Raw genomic sequence first — 25,821 nt, forward strand, 5'->3', positions numbered from 1 at the left:
ACATAAAATATAAAACATTTTTTGTTTACGTATGATTTTTAAAATGTTTAGTCTCTCTATATTTATATACACTAACTGAATTGTTTTTACATTTTTAAATATTTTAAAGTTTAAACAAGTATAAATTACATTAGTTTATCTTTTTTAAAATTTATGAGTAATTTAATTCTTAGTTTCTATGCATTTAGATATAAAATATTAACATTTGAAAAATATACACAACCAGTCAGTTTTCTGAACAGTAAGATTTAAAATTTTTTTAAAAGAAGTCTCTTCTGCTCACCAAAATACAACAAAATACAGCAAAAGCAGTAATATTATAAAATATTTTTACTTTTTAAAATAATTGCTTTTATATATATGTGTGTGTGTGTGTGTGTGTGTGTTTTAAATAACTGCTTTCTTGTGATCAAAACCAAATTTTCAGCAGTATTACTCAGTCTTTAGTGCCACATGATCCTTCAGAAATCATTATAATATGCTGATTTACTGATATGCAAGGTAGAATTTATTATTATTATCAATATTTAAAACAGTTGAGCACATTTTTTCAAAATTCTTTGATTAAGAAAGATCCAAAGATCAACATATTCCATAAAATAAAAAGCTTTTGTAATATTATACACTATACCATTCAAAAGCTTGAAGTTAGTATAATTTTCTTTTTATGTGATTAAAGTATTAATTATAGAAATTAATACTTTTATTTAGCAAGGATGCTTAGTTTAAATGATAAAGACATTTATAATGTTACAAAAGCTTTCTATTTCAGATAAATGCTGTTCTTTTGAGCTTTCTATTCATCAAAAAAACTGAAAAAAATTCTACTCAGCTGTTTTCAACAGTAATAATAGATGCTAAAAATTCAGCTTTGAAATAACACGAATAAATTAAATTTTAAATTCAAAAACAGCTATTTTACATAGTAAAATATTTCTAACTTTTACTATTTTTGCTGTGCTTTGGATCAAATAAACAGGCTTGGTGAGCAGAAGAGACTTCTTTAAAAAACATTAAAAATCTTACTGTTCAAAAACTTTTGACTGGTAGTGTAAGAAAATTAAATTAGATTTTTTTTTCCCATGTAAAATATTAAAAAGTATTAAATAGCTCGTTTAAGCCTATTAAGCAAAGCTGGTCATTTCTTTATTTCTTTATTTCTTTATTTATTTTTTGTATGTATGTTTTACATTCGACGCCTCAATCTAATAACTCAATGCAGTAATAATAAAATTGACTTTATTATATAATTTTGCCAACTCACTACGAATAACTTTCTGAACAGGAAAAGAGGGTGGGATCAAAGGATAAGGGAAGCTCGTTTTAGAAGGCTGGGCAAATAGCTGGAATTCCGTTTCCGTTCCTGCTCCTGGGATTTTACTCACTCCCTCAGCGGGGGAAATCACATATTATTTACACTTTTCTGCCCCTGGTTGTTTGTTTATACCGATGGCGTCTTCCCCGCAGAAATCTCCGTCTTCTCCCAAGTCGCCAACTCCAAAGTCTCCGTCCTCCAGAAAGAAAGATGACTCATTTCTGGGAAAACTTGGTGGGACCCTGGCCAGGAGAAAAAAGGCGAAAGAAGGTAGCGAATGAACTTAAATACGTTATTATTCACCTTCTGAACGTTAACCAAATAAAGTAGTCATGACAGTTTTGCTGTGAAGTCCTCGAGTTACCACAAAACTTCTTCAGAAGTCTAACTAAATCACCTTAATTCCCTCCTCCAACTGGGGAAAACGCAGGAATACGTTTGTTAACACTGTCAGCAATCTCAGCTTCTTGTATATACTTTTAAACCTTAAATAAAACGACAACAGGCTGTTTTTAAAGTAGCGAACAGTGTGATGTTTACACTAAAGTTTGTACCGCTTGCTAGCGATGTTCGATTCATTAACGAATTGTTCTTTTGAGTCGAATCTTTTTAATGAATCACTTTACAAAAGCGGCCTGAGCGATTCGTTCACGAGTCAAACTGAATCAGGCAGTGCGTTTCTCTAACTCAATTGAGTCGATTCAATTGAATCTTTTTTTGACCCGTCTCGTAATACTTAGAGTTAACTGATTTGACACATGAGGTGAAAATAAAATTAGAAAGGCTAACGTTAGAAGTAAATGTAGATGTAAACAACAGCATTCATTGTGGTTAATGTACTACTGAATACGTTGTTCTGCTAATTTTTGCTGTCTAAACCAGGAAAAAATGTGTGGAAGCTGCTAACGCAGGGGTCCCCAAACTAAGGCCCGGGGGCCGAATGCGGCCCGCCCCCACATTTGGACCGGCCCTCTGAACAATGCCAGAGATATATTTTGAAAATGTCATTTTAAATATGTTTTACTTGTATCATGTCGGTATTTGATAATAAAGGTTGGCTTTCAACCTAAAATTTCCCTTAGTTATTAACATAGCCTAATTATTTGTTAAATTCACCAACAGAATGGTACATTGCCATAATGTGTCATCGCGATCGTTCCTTGACACGTCTGTGTGTGGTGGCTCTTGATGCCTTGACCCCAGCCTCAGTCCATTGCTTATGAAGTTCACAAATTCTTGAATCGATTTTGCTTGACAAGCCTCTCAAGGCTGCGGTTCTCTCGGTTGGTTGTGCATTTTTTTTTCTTCCACACTTTTTTCTTCAACTCAACTTTTTGTTAACATGCTTGGATACAGCACTCTGTGAACAGCCAGCTTCTTTGGCAATCAATGTTTGTGGCTTACCCTCCTTGTGAAGAGTGTCAATGATTGTCTTCTGGACAACTGTCAGATCAGCAGTCTTCCCCATGATTGTGTAGCCTAGTGAACCAAACTAAGATACCATTTTGAAGGCTCAGGAAACCTTTGCAGGTGTTTTGAGTTGATTGGCATATTCACCATATTCTAATTTGTTGAGATAGCGAATTGTTGTGTTTTTGTTAAATGTGAGCCAAATCATCACAATTAAAAGAACCAAAGACTTAAACTACTTCACTCTGTGTGCATTAAATGTATTTAATAGACAAGTTTTACAATTTGAGTTGAATTGCTGAAACAAATGAACTTTTCCATGACATTCTAATTTACTGAGAAGCACCTGTATATCTTTTGAAAAGAAATGATCATTTGTCTGTCTGGTGCATAAAAAAATAATAAACTATTCTAGCATTAAAAGGTAAAATAAATACAGGTAAAATCATAATAAAATAATAATATTAATAGTAGTCAGTCCAGCCCATGGAATTTTTCTTTTATAAACCGACCCGGCCCCCCATTGAAGAAAAGAAAATTATGTGGCCCGCTCAGAAAAAAGTTTGGGGACCCCTGTGCTAAAGCATATAAAGAAGGACTTCGTAAGCATGCAGAGCGCAATATTTTGACAAGCTTAGGCTAGTAGGTTGTTAATATACATAGCCTAATGAGAAGTATTATTTATAGATATTAGCCTAATATTTCACATACCTGACTGGAAATGATAAGAACAAACATTAATATTGTCAAGATTCTTGCTCTGGAAATCCTGGTTCAGTTTGGCCATCCACAAGCAACAGTTTTTTGCACTCTTCTCCCTGATTTGTCATAACTTGTAGTACTCCAAATGTTTTTCCCGATCCGACCGATTAGTACACCCCAAAACATGACAATAATTGTAGAGATGCACCGATTGCAATTTTCTTGGCCGATTCCGATTTTTCAGTAAGTGTGATCTGCCGATTCCGATTTTTGCCGATTCTGATTTTTTTTTTTTAAGAACTGTAATGAAAGCATATACAGAAATATTTTCTTTTAATTAAATTTATTTTATAACAAAATAAATTATTAAACATTACAGGATCTTCTTACAGTAAAATAACTTTAACAACAAAATAAAGTGCTTAGTGCCTTCGAAAAAGGTATAAAATTAGTTCCTGTAACTAACATAGTATAGTTATACTAACAAAAATCTTTTCCTCAATGTAACTTTTTTTTATTTTATAATAAAAGAAATGAATAAACATTACAGCTCTGAGCCTTTAAAACATTAGAAAAAAATAATATACATTTATAAAAATATAAGTAACAAAGCAGGCAAATTAGGCTACATAAAATATCTAAGCAGTTATTAGTATGTGGGCTATAAAAATATATTGTGTAGTTGTCTATAGTTGTATGTATCAATGTATCATGCTTGAAAAATTAGGTCTCTATTTGCACTTTGAATATTGAAAGAGTAGCCTACTTTTATCATGTGCTTGTAAAACATCTGCTGTCAGAATCAGCCATGAAGAATCAAGATCAGTGCATTACTAAAAAGAAATTGGGTGTGCCTATATTTTTTTGGTGCTTTTTTCACCTGCTAGGTGATTTTTTTCTTTCTGCCTTCTGTTTTAGAGACATGTTACAGGTCTTTGATAAAGATCTAATTGTTTTCCTTTTAAAAAAAATGTTTTAGATTCACACTGTAAAACATGTCTGTGTCAAAATCGTGATTAAAATCGAAATCGCAATACTGTTCAAGAAAATCGTGATCGGTTTCTTTTGTCCATATCGCACAGCCCTAGTTTACACACGACCGTGAGTGCGCGCGCGTGACTGTGACGTAATTGCATGCGCCGCTGGCAATAAAGGGATCGGCTAGGAATCGGCAAGAGGAGAAATTGACCGGCCGGTCACCGATCCGGGCCGATCGTGAAAAATCGGCCGATTCCGATCACTAGCCGGTCAATCGGTGCATCTCTAAATAATTGATCATTTCAGCAGCAATAATCAGCGAAATATGCAAGTTTTTATTTGGTTCAGTGACATTGTTTACGTTCAGTGCCGCCAATATGGCCAATTAATGCATCATGAAAACACTCTGTAGCAGTTCAGTTAAGAGATTTTTATGTGTTCCGTTTTGGCAAGTAGCACTTTAAAGTATGCACCCTAGAGGCATGATTACACAAATCTTTCAAAATATTCAACCACACCTGAAAATGTCTGAGTCATCATATCATTCTGACAAAAATCTCTAGACAGTCTTGAGAAGCACTAATCAGCCGTTTATAGACCCGAAATCATACGTTGGCACTTTATAAAGTATTCTTAAGCGCTGTCTTCAGCTAACACCCATCTTTGGCAGCGTTCTTCTAGCCATGTAAGGTATTCGGTCTGAACGAGGCTTAAGATGTACAGGAATGAGAACAGAGTCATCTCTGCGCCTTGAAACAAGAACAGCTGTGGTGCTAGACTACAATACCCACTAACAGTCCTGGCAAGTTATAGTGATCGACATCCTTAACAAATAAAAATATATTAGTCTTCTTGTTGTCCTCTTATCCAGTAAGTAAATTAGGCTGTGTGCTGCTGCCCATTACATTGGAGTGTTTCTTCTGGGTTTGCACGAGAGTGCACTTCTGTAATGATTGCGCTCACAAGGCTGAATTAGAGGAAAAAGCAGCTGAGCCTTCTGATACTCTGACAGTCTAGTTCTCCGTCTCTTATTCACCCACACACAGGACAAGAACTGTGATCTGGATGGGTAATTGATGTAGGATTTGATGAGGACTATTTTGTGGCTTGTACCCAGAAGAAATTGCTTTCATTCCACAATTGGAAATATGAATTAAAATGGTGCAGGATGACTACCACTACTTATTCCAAACTTGTTATTTTCTTCCTGTGAATTTATATGCAGCTTTTAAATGAGGTAAAGCTTCAAAATGCACCATAAAATGCTAGGTCTTCTGGTAGAGTTCAAAGTAACTGGACAATTTCTGAAGAAGCTGTGGTGGTTAAATTGTTAAACATCTGCCCATGTCACCCACGTTAACCTTAACGCTCCCTATAGTACAAGATACATGCCGTCTTTGTCGTGTCGTTGGATTGTATGCGCCCCCACGTCAGTGAGAAGAAGCAGCTGTGCGTGAGGTTGAGAGGGTGTTGATTAATAGGATATCGTCCTCCATGGGAGGCCTCTGGAATCCAGCACAGGATGTTCGCATCCCCATAATCAGTGCTGGAGACAGTGATGCATGCTGGGTTGCGGTGGGCGCGAAGAGCTGGGTTGTTTCTCTGAGGATGTTGAGAATGTTGATGCCCTGATGTTCTCCTAAAGACTAATAAATATATACATTTCTTCTGAAAATGTGAACTGCAAATGTGAGTTTGTATTTTGCAGTTTTGACTTTTTTCTCAGAGCTGTAAGATATAAACTCACAATTGTTAGTTATAAAGTCAGAATTACCAGATATAAACTTACAATGCTGACCTTTTTCTCAGAATTGCAAAATAAAAACACAATCCTGACCTATTTATATATACATTTCTTCTGAAAATGTGAACTGTGATGCCAGGGTGTTGTTAGGTGTTAGTGGGTTTTTGTGGTGGTTGCTTACTGGGCCAAGTTCAAAAATGAAAAGCATCCTGATAGGGCTAGGTTTTGACACAAATTTCACGATTTGATTTGATTCGATGCAATATTGATTATTTTGGATATATATACAGTCAAGCCCGAACTTATTCATACCCCTGGCAAATTCTGGCTTAAAGTTACTTTTATTCAACTAGCAAGTTTTTTTTTTTTTGACCAGAAATGACAACAGGCTTCTCCCAAAATATAATAAGACGATGTACAAGAGGTATCATTGTGGAAAAAAAAATTTCTCAGCTTTAATTTACATTTGAACAAAAAGTGGCATGTGCAAAATTATTCATACCCTTTGCAAACTGTCACAGTCTATGGGAAAATCCAAAGTTCTATACCATTCCAAATAGTCCAAGCTGTTCTAAAGCATCCTAATTAACCGGATTCATTGGAAACAGCTGTTTTAATCAACTCAACAGGTGAAAAACAGAAGCTCTCTGCTGTGTGACTGCTTTGTGGACAGTCATGGCTAAGACAAAGGAACTCACTGGGGACCTGCGGCTGCACATTGTGGCTGCTCACTAGTCAGGAAAGGGCTATAAGACCATATCTAAATGTTTTGAAGTTCTAGTGGCTACAATGCAAAATATTATTAAAAAGTACAAGATGTTTTTTCTAGCTGAGTTCATGGTCACCAAATGTTTTTTCTGAGGTAAATATGACGTTAAGTGACATTGATTACAAGCTGTTTTATTTACTGACATCTTTCTGTGGTTGAAACACTGATTGAGTGATTACATTAGACAGGATATGGATTTCAGCAAGTTGTACTCTTTCTTTTAACTCACCTTCAGATGTTTATTCATGTTTATTTTGTGCTGTAATTGGTATTAAAGCGGAGGACGACCAGTTAACATGCTGCTTCTCTTGAACTGAGGCGCTACAGCAATCTGTCACTCCACGTTAAACGGCGACAAACAGGCATTTATTGTTTGAATACTGTAATAAAATGGACAGATTTTGCTATCTGAGACTTTATATCAAAAGTAACAAATCACAAATCTTACAGAGATTTATTGGATAGGAGGTGCGCTAATGGTTCATTCATTTAAAAAAAAGACAGATTCCTGGGAAATATGTATAATTTTAATTCTAAAATGCTGATTTAGTGCTCAAGGAACATTTCTTATTGTCAGCGCTGAAAACTATGGAAGTCCGTTTTGCCATTAAAAAAAAAAAAAAACATTATTGCAACTTTTTATCTTACAATTCAGACTTTTTTCTTAGAATTGCGAGATAAAAACTTGCAGTTGCGAGTTATAAAGTCAGAATTGCGAGATATAAACTCAAAATTCGGATTTTTTTTTTCTCAGAATTGCAAGATAAAAACACAATTCTGACTTATTTTCTCGCAAATGTGAGTTTGTATTTTGCAGTTTTGACTTTTTTCTCAGAGCTGTAAGATATAAACTCACAATTGTTAGTTATAAAGTCAGAATTACCAGATATAAACTTACAATGCTGACCTTTTTCTCAGAATTGCAAAATAAAAACACAATCCTGACCTATTTTCTCATAAATGTGAGTCTGTATTTCGCAGTTTAGATTTTTTTTTTCTCAGAACTGAGAGATAACTCACAATTGCTAGTTATAAAGTCATAATTGCCAGATATGAACTCACAATGGTGACTTTTTTTTCTCAGAATTGCAAAATAAAAACCCAGTTGTGACTTATTTTCTTGTGAATGCGAATTTGTTTTTCGCAATTCAGATTTTTTTTTTTCTCAGGAACTGAGATATAAACTAGTTATAAAGTCAGAATTGCCAGATAAACTCACAATTCTGACTTTTTTTTTTCTCAGAATTGCAAGATATATATATATATATGTTCTTAAGAACTGGGAAATTATATCTCACAATTCTGACTTAATAACTCACAATAGTGTGTTATGAAGCCATAATTGTGAGATATGAAGACACACTTCTGAGAAAAAGAGTTTATTTCTCAGAATTGTGACTTTATTTCTTAGATTTGCTGTGCTTCTTGCTTCATGCAGTTCTGCCTTCATTTCTCACAAATGCAAGTTAATGTTTCATAATTCGGAGAAAAAAGTCAGAATTGTAAGATAAAAAGTATTCTTTTATTCAGCGGATGAAAATGTGCTTCCATAGAAAACGTAGTTTTGAAAACAGTAGTTTTGTGAAAACCGTGATACATTTTTTTTCAGGGTTCAATAGTTCACTCTTTGGATGAGTTCAAGTTCAAAAGAATTAATTTTTTTGAAATAGAGATCTTTTTAACAATGTCTTTACTGTTAAACGCATCCATGCTAAAAAAGTATTAATTTCTTTAAAACTGCTCAACAGTAGTGTACAGTAATATCCATTTTCACTCTTAAATATGTCAGATTACACAAGTAAAATGGCTTGTAAATGGTTATTCATATTGACTTTAAGTTTGGGAAGTTAAAAGTCTAGTCAAAGAGATGCTTCTCTGCAACACTCATTATAATCTAACAAGGTAAATGAATATATTGTCAACCACTTGTATAACAGCAAAAAAATGAGGGTGAAAACCCCTACTCAATATCCTTTCTTTGTTTCTTTTTTTCAAATTCAGAAATAATTTGTCATCTCTCACCCAATGTGTCCTGTATCCCATAGTATCTGAGCTGCAGGAGGAGGGGATGAACGCCATTAATCTCCCCCTGAGTCCCACACCTTTTGAGCTTCATCCTGAGGACATCATGCTAGGTAGGTGCACCCGTAGCCTCATTATTCAATTGATGCTCGCTCAGGTTAATAATATGCCCTTACACCTTCATCCTGCCTGTCTCTTTCTCTCACAGAGGAAAATGAAGTCCGCACCATGGTGGACCCCAACTCAAAAAATGACCGAAAGCTCCAGGAACTCATGAAGGTTTGTGTTTAAAACCACAAATGTACACTCTGTCATTTATATATTCACTCTCATGCCATTCCAAACCTGTACATCCATGATTAGGTGCTTATCGACTGGATCAACGATGTTCTGGTTGGGGAAAGGATCATTGTGAAGGACCTGGCTGAAGATCTCTATGATGGACAGGTTCTCCAGAAGCTCTTTGGTAAACAATCTCTGCTTATTTGACATGTGGCTGATTTGGATTGGTTATATTGGACTAGATATCCAAGAAAGCTCTACTTGAACTTTTAGAGACCTTCTCCATCTTCTCTATTCTCATTTGGCCTTGTGTTTCCATCTCATAGAGAAGCTTGAAGGCGAGAAGCTGAATGTTGCAGAGGTGACCCAATCTGAGATTGCCCAGAAACAAAAGTTGCAGACGGTTTTGGAGAGGATCAATGATGCTCTGAAGGTCTCCACCAGGAGCATCAAGTGGAACGTCGACTGTAGGTCCCTAGAGCTCCAGCATGAAATTTGATTTCTCCTAATTAAGACAAATCTTATGCGCTGTTTAACATGGACTTGTATTGGGCACTAAGTCTTAAAAGCGTCCACTTAGACATGCTGTGGTGTACAAAATGGCTTTACAACAAAGTAACGTCTGTTTAAAACGCTATTGATGAGTGTTCCTTGTAGCTTAGAGCTTCAAAGGCTTGAAAACACTTAAGGTGATGTAACAGTGTCTTTCAGTGGATTTCAATCCTTCCACTCATCTGGAAGAGACACTAAAGAGATTGCAAGTCGTTTTATTGTGTTTTATGAGGCAGAGAGAGTTATGCGATATTGATTTTTGTATTAACGGAGGCGAACATTAATCCTATGTCCTTGAGTAACAATTCACAGAGCTGAAACTACATCTCTGCTTATTTCATGCCAATACTTGTTTTATTTCATTCAAACAAGACTAGGGAATGTTAAAACCTAAATGTGTTTTTTTTTTCTTTTCTTTTCATTTTTTAAAACCATTTCCTAGCGGTTCACGCTAAGAGCATCGTGGCCATCCTTCACCTGTTGGTGGCGCTCTCACAGCACTTCAGAGCCCCCATTCGCCTCCCTGACCATGTGTCCATTCAGGTGGTTGTGGTTCAGGTACGTAGCCCCTGTTTTAGACTCCAATGTTCTCTAACTGCTAATAAATCTTTGTTGTTATGATGCTAGAAGTAGATAACATCAGCGAGTTATGTTTGCATTTAAAACACTCTCTGATAAACTTGTCAGACAAATTCTCTCACAGATCTCCACAAAATCACACAAAAAGATTTTTTTGAATTACCATTTTTTTAACAATATATCTTTGAGGAAAGAAAGCAAGTCAGAATATTAAACGCAGCCCTGCTGAAAAAAAAACAGCATATGCTGGTTAGGTATGTTTTGGTGCTGAGATGCTGGTTTTAGCTGGTTAATGCTGGTCCTTAGCTGGTTAATGCTGGTCCTTAGCTGGTTAATGTTGGTCCTTTGCTGGTTAATGCTGGTCCTTTGCTGGTTAATGCTGGTCCTTAGCTGGTTAATGCTGGTCCTTAGCTGGTTAATGTTGGTCCTTTGCTGGTTAATGCTGGTCCTTAGCTGGTTAATGCTGGTCCTTAGCTGGTTAATGCTGGTCCTTAGCTGGTTAATGCTGGTCCTTAGCTGGTTAATGTTGGTCCTTAGCTGGTTAATGCTGGTCCTTAGCTGGTTAATGTTGGTCCTTTGCTGGTTAATGCTGGTCCTTAGCTGGTTAATGCTGGTCCTTAGCTGGTTAATGCTGGTCCTTAGCTGGTTAATGCTGGTCCTTAGCTGGTTAATGTTGGTCCTTTGCTGGTTAATGCTGGTCCTTTGCTGGTTAATGCTGGTCCTTTGCTGGTTAATGTTGGTCCTTTGCTGGTTAATGCTGGTCCTTTGCTGGTTAATGCTGGTCCTTAGCTGGTTAATGCTGGTCCTTAGCTGGTTAATGTTGGTCCTTTGCTGGTTAATGCTGGTCCTTAGCTGGTTAATGCTGGTCCTTAGCTGGTTAATGCTGGTCCTTAGCTGGTTAATGCTGGTCCTTAGCTGGTTAATGTTGGTCCTTAGCTGGTTAATGCTGGTCCTTAGCTGGTTAATGTTGGTCCTTTGCTGGTTAATGCTGGTCCTTAGCTGGTTAATGCTGGTCCTTAGCTGGTTAATGCTGGTCCTTAGCTGGTTAATGCTGGTCCTTAGCTGGTTAATGTTGGTCCTTTGCTGGTTAATGCTGGTCCTTTGCTGGTTAATGCTGGTCCTTTGCTGGTTAATGCTGGTCCTTTGCTGGTTAATGCTGGTCCTTTGCTGGGTAATGCTGGTCCTTTGCTGGGTAATGTTGGTCCTTTGCTGGTTAATGCTGGTCCTTTGCTGGTTAATGCTGGTCCTTTGCTGGTTAATGCTGGTCCTTAGCTGGTTAATGCTGGTCCTTTGCTGGTTAATGTTGGTCCTTTGCTAGTTAATGCTGGTCCTTTGCTAGTTAATGCTGGTCCTTTGCTGGTTAATGCTGGTCCTTAGCTGGTTAATGTTGGTCCTTTGCTGGTTAATGCTGGTCCTTAGCTGGTCCTTTGCTGGTTAATGCTGGTCCTTTGCTTGTTAATGCTGGTCCTTTGCTAGTTAATGCTGGTCCTTTGCTTATTAATGCTGGTCCTTTGCTGGTTAATGTTGGTCCTTTGCTGGTTAATGCTGGTCCTTTGCTTGTTAATGCTGGTCCTTAGCTGGTTAATGCTGGTCCTTAGCTGGTTAATGCTGGTCCTTTGCTGGTTAATGTTGGTCCTTTGCTAGTTAATGCTGGTCCTTTGCTGGTTAATGCTGGTCCTTAGCTGGTTAATGTTGGTCCTTTGCTGGTTAATGCTGGTCCTTGGCTGGTTAATGCTGGTCCTTTGCTGGTTAATGTTGGTCCTTTGCTGGTTAATGCTGGTCCTTTGCTGGTTAATGCTGGTCCTTTGCTGGTTAATGCTGGTCCTTAGCTGGTTAATGCTGGTCCTTTGCTGGTTAATGTTGGTCCTTTGCTGGTTAATGCTGGTCCATTGCTGGTTAATGCTGGTCCTTAGCTGGTTAATGCTGGTCCTTAGCTGGTTAATGCTGGTCCTTAGCTGGTTAATGCTGGTCCTTTGCTGGTTTATGCTGGTCCTTTGCTGGTTTATGCTGGTCATGTTGTTGGTCAAGGACGAGCATAAACCAGCAAATGACCAGCATAAACCAGCAAGAGGCCAGCATAAACCAGCATCCCAGCACCAAAACATACCTAACCAGCATATGCTGTTTTTTTTTCAGCAGGGACATGAAAGCTAATAAGCTGAGTGAAAGCATCTCAGTGATAGCATCTGTATTTTGTCTTTTGTCTTAATTTCTTTTTGCTTAACTTTGTTATAGAATAAATACTTATGGTAATAGTTCATATCTTCTTGCTTTGTTTTGATTTTCAACCAAATATGGAAAGTTCAATTTCTAAAGATAATTAGCTTCAGTAACTGATGCTAGCTCAATGAAGTCTATGTTTTTATCTGTATTTTCAAATTTTCTTGCTTTCTTTTGATACTGGATCAAATACTCATGACAATAGTCTATATAAATTGCTTTTGATATTGGATCAAATGTGGATGGTTATAGTCAGTTAGCCTTAATTTCTAAAGCTAATCAGCTTCAGTAATTGATGCTAGCTCAATGAAATCTCAGTTTTTATTTGTATTTTCTCATTTGTCTTGATTTTATTCAATATGTCCTTGCTTTCTTTCAATATTGGATCAAATAATCATGATTATAGTCATTAGTCATATAGTCAGTTAGCCTCAATTTCTAAAGCTAGTTAGCTTCAGTAACTAATGCTAGCTCAATGAAGTTGATGTTTTTATTGTTTTTTTGTCCTTTTTTTCTTGCTTTCATTCAGTATTTTCTTGCTTTCTTCCGTCATTGAATCAAGTACTCATGATTAGAGTCAATATTTACTTGCTTTCTTTTGATATTAGATCAAATATGGATGGGTATGGTCAGTTAACATTAATTTTTTAAAGCTAATTAACTTCAGTAAACGATGCTAGCTAGGTAGTTATAAGTCTACCTAGACTTATAACTACCTAGCTAGCATCATTTGTCTTGATTTTATTCAATATGTCCTTGCTTTCTTTCAATATTGGATCAAATACTCATGATTATAGTCATTAGTCATATAGTCAGTTAGCCTCAATTTCTAAAGCTAGTTAGCTTCAGTAACTAATGCTAGCTCAATGAAGTTGATGTTTTTTGTCCTTTTTTTCTTGCTTTCATTCAGTATTTTCTTGCTTTCTTTTAATATTGAATCAAATACTTATGATTATTGCCAATATTCACTTACTTTCTTTTTATATTGGATCAAATATGGATGGTTATAGTCAGTTAGCCTCAATTTCTAAAGCTAGTTAACTTCAGTAACTAATGCTAGCTCAATGAAGTTGATGTTTTTATAGTTTTTTGTCATTTTTCTTGCTTTCATTCAGTATTTTCTTGCATCAAGTACTCATGATTAGAGTCAATATTTACTTGCTTTATTTTGATATTAGATCAAATATGGATGGTTATAGTCAGTTAGCCTTGTTCTCTAAAGCTAATTAGCTTCATTAACTAATATTTTCTAATTTTTTTCTTGCTTTCATTTAATATTTCCTTGCTTTCTTTCAATATTGAATCAAATACTCATGATTATAGCCAATATTTACTTACTTTTTTTTATATTGGATCAAATATTGATGGTTCTAGTCAGTTAGCCCCAATTTATAAAGCTAATTAGTTCCAGTAACTGATGCTAACTTGCTGTTATTGATAGAATCTTTACTTTCTAATTTATTTTGCTTTCTATCTTGTCTTGCTTTCAGTGTTGAATCACACAGTTGTAGTTCATGTAGTCAAGGAAATATCAGGAAAAATAGACTTAGTCTAACTTAGTAACATATATTGTATTACATTTTAATTAGTTAATTTTTTTTAATTATACAATTATATATCTAATACTAACCATTTGTATAGGAGAATGGATTTGATAAATGTTGTCTCAAACTTTGTCCTCTTGTATTTGTCCTGTTATGCCTGACTAGAGGAACTCTTTGTTTTACCATAACAGATATTTTGATAGTACAAACGATAGCAGTTCAAGTCTTTCAGAAATTTCTGGCTCCCGTTTATATTCAATTAATTCCTCTTTTTCTTTCCCTTAGAAACGAGAGGGCATTCTTCAATCCCGTCAGGTTATGGAGAAGATCACTGGCAACACAGAGTACGTCAATATGGCAACCCTAATTTACAAATGTCACCCCCACGTGTTAATAAATGTGTCAATATCAAGGTCTAATAATCTTTTGCACCTTTTGTAATGATTCCTTTCATATGTTTCAAACATTATGCGGTAGATCGCTGATTACAAGATGGCGTTTGGATTAGCTTTGGTGCAGTTTTGTCACCCTTTGTGCACACACACACACATATGTGCACAGCTGACTGTATAGCGGTCCAGCAGGCACCTGGCAGCTGGGGAGATAAGTGTGTGTTTTTGCATGTGTATGTGTGTGTTTGTGGAATACTTCCTGAGGCTGTTATCACACACACAGTAGCTGCTGCTGCCCAGGCTGATGGCTGGCAGGAGTGATTACAGAGTGAGGAGGAGGGGGCCTCATGGGGAGGAAGCCCTGTCCAGGGCTGTCCCAGACTTGCCCGATCAATTTGATCACCCTTCCACACACCCAAATGGCAGCCGCCTTTTTTTGCCTGGCTTTCAGTGACCGTAGAATTGAGAGAGATAAATTACCTCCCATGTTGTACAGAAGATAAATGAAATGCCTAACTTGCATTGCATGCAGTTATTAAATTCTTGCTGATAAATGACCGATTAGTAACATTCTACACAATAATGCACAAACAAACAAATAAATAGAAATTAATAGTTTTAAATGGTGCTAGGCAACGATTAATCGTGATTATGAATATATACGTGTAAATATTTTCAAAATATATACGCTCAGAGGAGCATATATAAATATGCTCCTCTGAAATTGAAATGCTTGTTCTCTCCGTTCGCCCCTTTTATCTATCACGTGAGTTTCCTCAACTGTATTTTCTTGTTGTTTACATTCATCCTCGAGCAAAATTGGATATAGCCTCTGATGTGCTGATGACAGCATTGAACAAATTGGATGCTAAATCTCCAGATTCTCCTAAATTTATTTTAGGTAATTTTAATCAGTGTCACTTGGACAATGTTTTAAAAGGTTATTATCAATATGTCTCATGTGCAACTCGGGCAGACAAGATTCTGGACAGGTGTTACGGCCCGATTCAAGGTGCTTTTAAGTCCGTTCCTCTGCCTCCGCTTGGATCAGCTGATCATAATGCAATACTCTTGGCTTCGGCATACACGCCAGCTGTAAAGCGTGCAGAAAAGCAGAGAAAGATCTTTAAGAACTGGACTGACACGAGCAATGGTGAGCTGCAAAGTTGTTTCGAGCTCACGAATTGGGACTTGTTTTTAAGTGATAGCATGGACTTAAACGGTCAGGTTCTTGTGGTATCCAGTTCTATTAATTTTTGTGTTGAATCGATTATACCCACTAAAAGTGTGACTGTGTTTCCAAATAACAAACCATGGGTAACTAAGGAGTTAAAAAATATTCTTAATATGAAGAAAAGAGTACCCATAATGAGGAGTTATGGGTCACAAATTAGACTCCTTGCAGTTCGCCTAGTCTCAGCCTCAGACGTCACGCCAACGAAACGTTGGCTAAACGTCTGATGCATATGGTACACTTAACTGGAAACACTTCAGGAATGTCGAAGTCGTCATCTGATTCGTTGAATTTGACCGGATTTCCAGGAGACGCGAGTGTCGCGTTTATATTCGGTCCGCCGGGAAACAAAGCGCAGACTGATTAATTCAGCGTTTTGCTAAAAGGTGCTTATGCAGACGCCATTGTTGTTACACACATTTGCCACATTCGCGAACAAATTACTGACTTACTGCTTGTGCTCCCTCTTCTTCGTTATCTTTCAATGCTGGTTATTTCAATGACTGACTTGTTGCACGCCAGTCTGTTGTTGTGGGAGCATCTCCACGCCCCGAAACGTGACACTGAACGAAACGAACTGTGATTGGTTGTTTGACATGTCGATCAAACGGTCTTATGGGCGGGCCTTGGCCAACTAAAGCTTCCATGAATTCCAGACCTTCAGCCGTCAGTCATGTATTGTGTTTGTCTAAAGTGTGTGATGATGCTACTGCCATTTCTCAATTGCCCCTTGTGGGATTAATAAAGTTGTAAATAGTAAATAGTATATACTGTATGTGTGTGCCTTTATATATACATAAATTTACACAGTACACACATATATAAACTATATATAAACTGCTATAATCACTACAACATTATAACGTACAGTATATTCCTAATCTAGATATAAAATGAGAGATTTGCTAAAGATTTAATTCAACAATATTGTTAAATTATTAGTGTTTTATAGGTTAATTAAGCATTACATGATGGCAGACGATTACATATCGGACAAGAGCTGTTATATTAATGTTATGTGATGAATTTTTCAATCATAATTTGATGTTTTTCATGTTTATAGGGCATTATCTGGCAGACATGGTAAGTGTTATTAAAATTTCTATTTCCATTCCCAAAAAATTACAACACACTAGTGTTCAAAAGTTTGAGGTTAGAAAGATTTTGATAGAGCTTAATACTTTTATTCCACAAGAAATTGAGCTTTGAATAAAAGAAAGAAAAAAATTACACTTTATATTAAAGTTATAAAACAGTCCTTCTAAGCAATTACAGTTTATATTGCCTTTGAAGAAGTAAATACAGGCTTGGTAAATGAGAGACTTTTTTTCAAAAACATTTAAAAAATTTGAAAAGCCTCAAACTTTTGAATGCCAGTGTTTACTATTCCTTTAAAGGGAACATCGGGTGTAAAAATAACTTTTACATGGTGTTTGCATATAAATGTGTCTTAGCAGTGTGTGGACACAACCACCCTACAATGATAAAAATCCATTCACTCCTTTTTTTTTTTTAAGTCCCCAAAAAACCTAAACTATCTCAGTTATCAAGCCGTTTTGATTTTTTGAGTAGTAGGGTGTCATATTGCTCAGGCTCCGCACACATCCGCACTCAAGCAGCTGTAGCAAAAATAAAAATGTCTCGTAGGCAGTCTTCATTTTTTTCCAGACATCAGAGCCACTAAGGATGCATTAATTTTGTTTTTTTATCGTAATTTGCTACCAAATACACAAAAACAGAAAAGAGGGGTGGGATGAGCAGAGCTCATTATCATTTAAAGAGACATGCACCGAAACAGGTCGTGTGAACAGAACTGTTTTTGACGAGGTAAAACGGGTGTTGTTTTACACGACCACTGAGGAATTTTAACCGAAGTATGTTGCAGATATTTCATGAAGACCCTAAGGACTCATACCAAATTGTGGAAAATGGGCATCCGATGTTCCCTTTTAAAAGTTGCACTTGTGTTTCTAATTAATGTATGTTTTCTTATATTCAGAGCGTGATGCGTTTGATACCTTGTTCGATCATGCTCCTGACAAGTTGAATGTGGTGAAGAAGGTACGAAAGAGCCAAAATATTAGCTGAATTGACATCCCTAGGCAAGCCTGACCACATATGAATCTGTTTTCTGCAGACTCTCATCACCTTCGTCAACAAACACCTGAATAAACTGAACTTGGAAGTAGCTGAACTGGATACACAGGTAACACATGGATGAGGACAATAAATATATAGTGACTGTGGTAAAAGAAAGTGCCAAGCCAGGAGAAATCATGTGTCAGTGATTTAATAAAATGGTAGCAGCAGCAACATGATAAATTGTTCATTAAATTAATTTAAATTATGATTCTGTTATCATTTATTTCCCTTCAAGTCATTCCAAACCTATTTGATTGTGCTGGTCACTCTTTTACACAGAATTCCAATGGGAAGGCATTAAAGCTTCAAAACTGACACAAAAGGAACGTAAAAACATAATTTAAAGTAGCTCATTTAACCCATACAATATAGCTTTGTTTCAGAAATATAAATTTAACTTGCTATTCTTAATCTTATTTGTTGGCTGTTTACAGTTGGCAAATGTTTTATATTAATGTTCTATATATGAATAGGTTTTAATCAACTAATGAGAAGCTAAATGATTTCTGATTTTATAAAATTATATTAGAATATACACTTCCAGTCAAAAGTTTTTGAACAGTAAGATTTTTTTATGTTTTTTTTTAAAGTCTCTTCTGCTCACCAAGCCTGCGTTTATTTGATCCAAAGTACAGCAAACACAGTACAATTTTAAAATATTTGTACTGTTTAAATAACTGTTTTCTATTTAAATATATATTAAAGTGTAATTTATTCCTATGATTTCAAACCTGAATTTTTAGCATCATTAGTCCAGTCACATGATCCTTCAGGAATCATTCTAATATTCTGTTTTGCTGCTCAAAAAACATTTATTATTATTATTTTTATTTTTATTTTTATTATTATTTTTAATGAATGTAAAAAACAGCTGAGTAGAATTTTTTGCAGGTTTGTTTGATGAATAGAAAGTTCAGAAGAACAGCATTTTATTTGAAACAGAAGTCTTTTGTAACAATAGAAATGTCTTTATCATCACTTTTGATCAATTTAAAGCATCCTTGCTAAATAAAAGTATTAGTTTATATAATGTATTATACATATACAAATAATGACTCCAAGCTTTTGAATGATATAGTGTGTAATGTTAAGCTTTTTGTTTCAAATAAATGCTGATCTTTCTATTCATCAAAGAACCCTGAAAAAAGCGCTCAACTGTTTTAAATATTGATGATGATAATAATAATAAAATAAAAATGTTTCTTGAACAGCAAATCAGCCTATTAGAATGATTTCTGAAAGATCATGTGACACTAAAGACTGGTCTAATGATGCTGAAATTTTAGCTTTGATCACAGGAATAAATTACATTTTGAAAAAAAAAAAAAAAAAACGTTTGACTGGTAGTGTAAATATAAACAATATATTATAACAAATACATATAATATAAATTCTAATATCTCTTATTTGATCATGGATACAGTAAGAATAGTAATTTTGTGAAATATTTAAAATAACTGTTTGTTTGTTTATTTTAATAAGTTTTAAAATGTAATTTATTCCTGTGATGCAAAGCTGAATTTTCAGCATCATTACTCGTCTTCAGGGTCACGTTATCCTTCTGAAATCATTCTAATATGCTGATTTGGTCCTCAAGAAGTAAAAAAAGGGTTGTGCTGCTTAATATTTTTGTGAAAATGTTTTTTTCCATGATTCTTTGCTGAATAGAAAGAACAACATTTATTTGAAATATAAATATTTTGGAACATTATGCCTTCTCTGTCAATTTTAATAAATTAAATGCCTTCTTGCTGAATAAAAGTAGCTTTAGTATCTTCAAATTATGTGTGTTATGTAAATTTGTATCTCTCGATTTGGCATCTACAACAGGACTGTGTTGTGTGTAGTTTGCAGACGGTGTGTATCTAGTCCTGCTGATGGGACTTCTGGAAGGATACTTCGTCCCCCTGTACAACTTCTTCCTGACGCCTGAGAATTTTGACCAAAAGGTATAAATTAGCAGTACGTCTGCGGTTAGCGTGCTTCAGTATGAAAGCCACCCTGGTGTGCTGTGTTGAGTGTCATTGAGAGGGGGTGGTGTTGACAGTCAGCCCAGAGTACAGGCTGCTCACCTGGGTCAAGTCCAGCAGGCCCGTCCTGTGCCAAATGGGCATGTCGCACCAGGATGCATCTGTAATCTGCCTCTGCACAGGAAACGGATAAGTGGGGTGATGTGTAGCTCCCTTCTAATATCCCGTGCTTGTGTGTGGATTTCAGAGATAACTGCTTTAGGTCCATCTACAGTCCAGTTTGGGGAAATCACTTTTTTTTTTGTAAACGCATACCCTTTTTTGTACTTAAAGGCATATTCTTTTTTACCTGCAGGTTCATAATGTGTCTTTCTCCTTTGAGCTGATGCAGGATGGTGGCCTGGAGAGGCCCAAACCCAGGCCTGAAGGTAATTACGGCTTTGTTTTGTTACGGCTCCAAATCCTATCATTGCAATTGTGTGGTTGACAGGCTATTTTAAAAAGATTCGTCTTTGTCAGAACTTCACTTGGCTAGTGATACCTTCCCAATTCGCAAGTGGTGCTCTTTCAACCTCAAAATATATTTCTTGAATGTCGCATACAGATATTTCAGAGATAATTTAAACGATACTCAAATACAATTTAAAACAGGCCTTTATTTTTTTTTATTACATTAAGTTTTAAAACAGTCTAGTTATTTAGTTAGTTATATTTTTAAAATGTTATTTATTCCTGTGATCAAAGCTACATTTTCAGCATCATTACTTCAGTCTTCAGTGTCACATGATCCTTCAGAAATCATTCTAATATGCTGATTTGCTGTTCAAGAATAATGTTTTATTATTATCATTATTATTATCAATGTAAAACAGTTGAGTACATTTTTGTCAGAATTATTTGATGAATAGAAAGATCCAAAGATCAGCATTTATCTGAAATAAAAAGCTTTTGTAACATTATACACTACCATTCAAAAGCTTGTAGTCTGTATAATTTTTTATTTTTTTTTTTTGGAAAGAAATTATAATTAATATTTTATTTTGCAAGGATGCCTTAAATTGATCAAAAGTGATGATAAAACATTTATAATGTTGCAAAAGATTTCTATTTCAGATAAATGCTGTTCTTCTGACTTTCTATTCATCAAAGAAACCTGAAAAAAATCCACATTAACCACAAATTGAAGGGTCATGTGACTAATGCTGAAAATCCAGCTTAGAAATCACAGGAATAAATTACATTTTAAAATATATTCAAATAGAAAACAGTTGTTTTAATTAGTAAAAGTATTTCAGAATTTTACTGTTTTTGCTCTACTTTGGATCAAATAAATGCAGGCTTGGTGAGCAGAAGCGACTTTTAAAAAAAAAAAACATTAAAAATCTTATTTAAAAACCTTTTGACTGGTAGTGTACATAGTTCTATTTTACTTACTTAACAAGAGTTTGCAGTTTTTTCCTCTCTTTTGGATAATTAATATTAATTAGTATAGTTAAATGATATGTACTTATAGTAATATATAATAAAGTATTAACATTAGTTACAGTTAATATAATATTAGGTCATTTTTAATCTAAGCAACATGTAATTAAATATACCTTAAATAGCTTCTCTTAAAGGGATAGTCCACCCAAAAATGAAAATTCTGTCATTAATTACTCACCCTCATGTCATTCCAAACAAATTAAGATATTTTTAATGAAATCCAAGTGTGAACATGCGTCGACGACTGACACAAGAAAATAAGATGTTGAATAAAGTTGTTATATTTGTTTTTTGCGCACAAAACGTATTCTCATCGCTTTCATAAAATTACGGTTGAACCACTGTTGTCACATGGATGATTTTTAATGTTCCTTCCTTACTAGCTTTCTGGGCCTTGAACATGTAAGAAAGAAAGCTTGTGGATTTCATCAAAAATATCTTAAGATATCATCCAAGATGAACAAAGGTGTTACAGGTTTGGAACAACATGAGGATAAGTAAATAATGACGGAATTTTCATTTTTGGGTGAACTAGCCCTTTAAGAGCTAGTTAAACAAATCAGCTGTTCACAATATACAATAAATGCTATACCATATACAGTATCCATAATTTGCAATACTTAGCCTTCCTGGAGCTGAAACAGAAGAGCACAATGCTAGAAATGCCAAGGTCGTGGGTTTAATTTCCAGGAAAAGCAAGAACTAATAAAATGTGTACCTTGAATGCAATGTAAGCTGCTTATTAAGAGTCTGTCAAATGCATCAATGTGAAATGTGAATAAATACTATACAAATACCTCAATTTTACAGCTCTGTTTATTTATAGTGTTTCTTTATACTGTGTGTACATTTGTATGTGTGTTTTTGTGGGTATCGAATCATTTTCGGGTTTAAAGTGGGTCTAGGTTTTTTGTTGTTTGCATTATGTCGTTCAGAGTCCTTGAAGAGTTAAGACATTATTTAGCATGCCATAAATCGATTTCATGCTTTAAAATCAATCCAAAGAGAGTTGTAACTATGAAAGCTTTTGTTCTCAAATTGCAAAATGAGTCATTTTTGTTTTCTGTTTCATTTCAGATATTGTGAATTGCGACCTAAAATCGACACTCCGAGTTCTTTACAACCTTTTCACCAGGTACAGACATGTGGAATGAGCTAAAACTGGAAATATGTCTATGTGGACCGCTATTTTAAGTTTTAATGAGACTGACAGATGAAACATGCTGGTAATCAATGTGGAGTATTGTACAATACCCTTATAGGACTAATAATTGTGTCTTAAGTATTCTCTTGTCATCTAAATGGATGTAAAAACACTAAAGAATATAACACTATGCATATAAACGTTTTTGATGACAGCATTCCATTCCTCAGAGTCTAGCATAACTTCGCCTTTTACCTGTAGAAATGCAATCAGCTGTATAATCCTAAAGTGCCTAAACAGAGAGAAAATACCCAGCTTGCACTACATATTATATCACATTAAACACTATATTATTTTGAAACTATCAGGTGCATTTCCAAGTGGGTGTTTGACCAAATTAGTTAGCTGTAATGAGTTTTTGTTTCACTAAGTATTTTAATTTGTCAAGGCTTAGTATGTTTTTATAACTGTCGCATTTGCATAGCATATCGGCATCAACCAAAAATATTTTTACTTGCATGCTGCTGTCACACAAATTTGGCTCAGTTAGTTGGCCCGATTAATTTATTTTCCTACATCTTAAAACAATGTCTTGAATCATTATTAGGAAAAAGTCATATTTAACTGAAAAGGCATCTTTGATGTTTGTAGAAACTACACCAAAATACTTTTTATACCTTGTTTGATGGATTTCATTGCAGTAGAGTCATTTGTAAAATTCAATGTCTTATCTCCACCTAAAAAATCTACATTAAACGTGGATGAATCATCTCACCCATTGTGATTGTCAGATTTTATCCTTCTATTCCATTTCCTCCCTCTCTGCCGAGCCGAAGGCTGCGTTCTTGAGTGCTGTACTTTAAGTCGTCTTGTCACTGATAGACTCGGTTCATTCCACTCACTGGAACAGATGCTTACAGCGTTCAAAATACCGCAGGGATGACCAGCAGACGTGGGCTCTCTTTGTCCTTATTTAAGTGGAAGGCTGTTTGGGGGTAATTTACTTCCATTCAAAACTGTCCGCATCCACATGGGGAACCGGTGCTTGAAAAATCGCTTTAACATTCTTATTGGATTCTTTCAAAATGGCAGCAAAACAAAATGATGGTCTAATTTTGATCTCTTAAACAGTTTGGCAGACGGCATACACCACAGTGCTTCAGCATCGTAGTTTGTTTTGTCCTTTAAAACCACCAATAAATATAAAAAACATTCTGATATGGAACATCTTCAGTTGAGTCACTCTCTGAACAAATACTGCTGGTTTAAACAGAAGAGAAATACTCAACTTGTATAGATTTTTTTTTTCTAAAGCTCTTGTAAAGGACTAGTTTCATTCTTCCAGTCAGAATGAATGAATTTCCCAGAAAATTACTTTTCTACCTGAAGCGTTCAAATTCTTGTGTCTGGTTTGCTATAGAAAATCTCATATCTATATGTATAACAGTAAGATTTAGCATTTTGTGTAGTCTAATAAATATATGTTTAGTCTGATATTCCTGGTCCCTTTTTCTTAATGCGAGTTTATTCACCTTATTTCTCCCTTTAAAGCTGGAAAATTGTGAATTTTATGGGTTTGGCTTCTGGTGTCATTGGTTTCCAGCTATTTTAGCTGTACAAATCACAGCTCGTTTAGCTGCTTGATTACAAACTGGTGTGCCTTACCATATAATTTTAATGTATTATCAAAATCATGAACACACTGGTTTGTACTGCAAACAGTTTATTTTTCTACCGCAGTTAATGAACTAGATCTCGCGCACATTCACCGAAATATAAAGTGGATACGGTCTTTTCAACCGTTTTATTGTCCCGAAGTCAAAAACGGTAAGTCTAAACACTTGGAGAAGTACATTTACGTCACATTAGCAAAATGTGGTCCATCGTCAATAGCATAATGTTGGTCTACGTGGGGAATTTGCATTGAAATGACTAGTTTCCATCTTCGAAACAACCTTAATATTACACTTCTCCTCATCAAACTATGATTTGGGTTATAATTTATGTCTAGCACAAAAGGAAAGTTGTTATATACAATCAGGGTTTAAAATTAACACCCGCCAACCCACCAAATGCTGTCAAATCATTAGCCAATTTGTCTGGTTACATTTCGTGTAATGTTCACTCATTAATTTATTGGGGAAGTTCATGCAAGCGAAATCTGCGCAGGTTTAGCGCAAATACTGAACTCGTGAGACACCATGACATTATGGAGTATATTGCAAAAAACGAAACAATGTGATGAATTTTGTTTAGACGAATTTAGTGCATGTGCACATTTAGAGTGCATTCTTTCACTGCATGAATCAGTCTATTAATATGCATTAAGAATATAATTCAAGACATGGGGCAGAAAATGTATAAGTCAAGCCCGTAATCATTCATACCCCTGGCAAATTCTGACATAAAATTACTTTTATTCAACCAGCAAGTTTTTTTTTAACGGAAATGACACAGGCTTCTCCCAAAAAATAATAAGACGATGTACAAGAGGCATTATTGTGGAAAATACTTTTTCTCAGCTTTTATTTACATTTGAACAAAAAGTGGCATGTCCAAAATTATTCATACCCTTCTCAATAATCAATAGAAAAGCCTTTATTGGCTATTACAGCAATCAAACGCTTCCTATAATTGCTGACCAGCTTTTCGCATGTCTCCACTGGTATTTTTGCCCATTCATCTTTAGTGATGAGCTCCAACTCTTTCAGGTTGGAGGGTCTCCTTGCCATCAGCCTGATCTTTAGCTCCCTCCACAGATTCTCAGTTGGATTTAAGTCAGGACTCTGGCTGGGCCACTGCAAAACGTTAATGTTTTTGTCTGCTAACCATTTCTTCACCACTTTTGCTGTGTGTTTTGGGTCGTTGTTGTGCTGAAATGTCCACTGGTGCCCAAGACCAAGTTTCTCTGCAGACTGCCTGATGTTGTTGTTAAGAATTTTGATGTATTGCTCCTTTTTCATGGTGCTGTTTACTGTGATTAGGTTCCCTGGTCCACCGGCTGAAAAACAGCCCCAAAACATTAGGTTCCCACCACCATGTTTGACAGTTTGGATGGTGTTCTTAGGGTTGAAGGCTTCTCCTATTTACGCCAAATTAAGGCTACATCATTGTGGCCAAACAATTCAATTTTTGTTTCATCTGACCATAAAACAGAAGACCAGAAGTCTACTTCTTTGTCCAGATGAGCATTTGCAAAGGCCAAGTGGGCTTTTGTGTGCCTGGAGAAGACTTCTGGAGAAGTGGTGTCCTCCTTGGTCTGCGTCTGTTGAACCCAGCGCTGTGCAGTGTCCATTAAACTGTCTGCCTTGAGATGTTGCCACCAGCAGAGCCCAGA

The 25,821-nt window shown here is 35.6% G+C and overlaps 1 protein-coding gene across 1 annotated transcript; it reads left to right on the forward strand.

Moving 5' to 3' along the window:
• Positions 1-1,349: 1,349 nt before the first annotated feature.
• LOC141301584 (alpha-parvin) lies at positions 1,350-23,258 on the forward strand. The gene is made up of 13 exons (XM_073831780.1): positions 1,350-1,585; positions 8,964-9,053; positions 9,149-9,219; positions 9,304-9,406; positions 9,549-9,689; positions 10,217-10,332; positions 14,403-14,461; positions 16,807-16,826; positions 17,743-17,804; positions 17,881-17,949; positions 19,733-19,834; positions 20,211-20,283; positions 22,418-23,258. The coding sequence occupies exons 1-13, from the start codon at positions 1,450-1,452 to the stop codon at positions 22,492-22,494; spliced, it is 1,119 nt and encodes a 372-aa protein (XP_073687881.1). The 5' UTR covers positions 1,350-1,449; the 3' UTR covers positions 22,495-23,258.
• Positions 23,259-25,821: the final 2,563 nt, after the last annotated feature.

Source organism: Garra rufa, chromosome 25, assembly GCF_049309525.1.
Source record: "Garra rufa chromosome 25, GarRuf1.0, whole genome shotgun sequence".
Lineage (NCBI taxonomy): Eukaryota > Metazoa > Chordata > Actinopteri > Cypriniformes > Cyprinidae > Garra > Garra rufa.

Bases quoted from the DNA above. Each gene is read 5' to 3' on its own strand.
- LOC141301584 (XM_073831780.1), top strand. From the start codon at position 1,450: ATGGCGTCTTCCCCGCAGAAATCTCCGTCTTCTCCCAAGTCGCCAACT. The intron at 9,407-9,548 runs GTAAACAATCTC...TCCATCTCATAG, and splicing joins GGTTCTCCAGAAGCTCTTTG to AGAAGCTTGAAGGCGAGAAG. The intron at 17,805-17,880 runs GTACGAAAGAGC...TGTTTTCTGCAG, and splicing joins AGTTGAATGTGGTGAAGAAG to ACTCTCATCACCTTCGTCAA.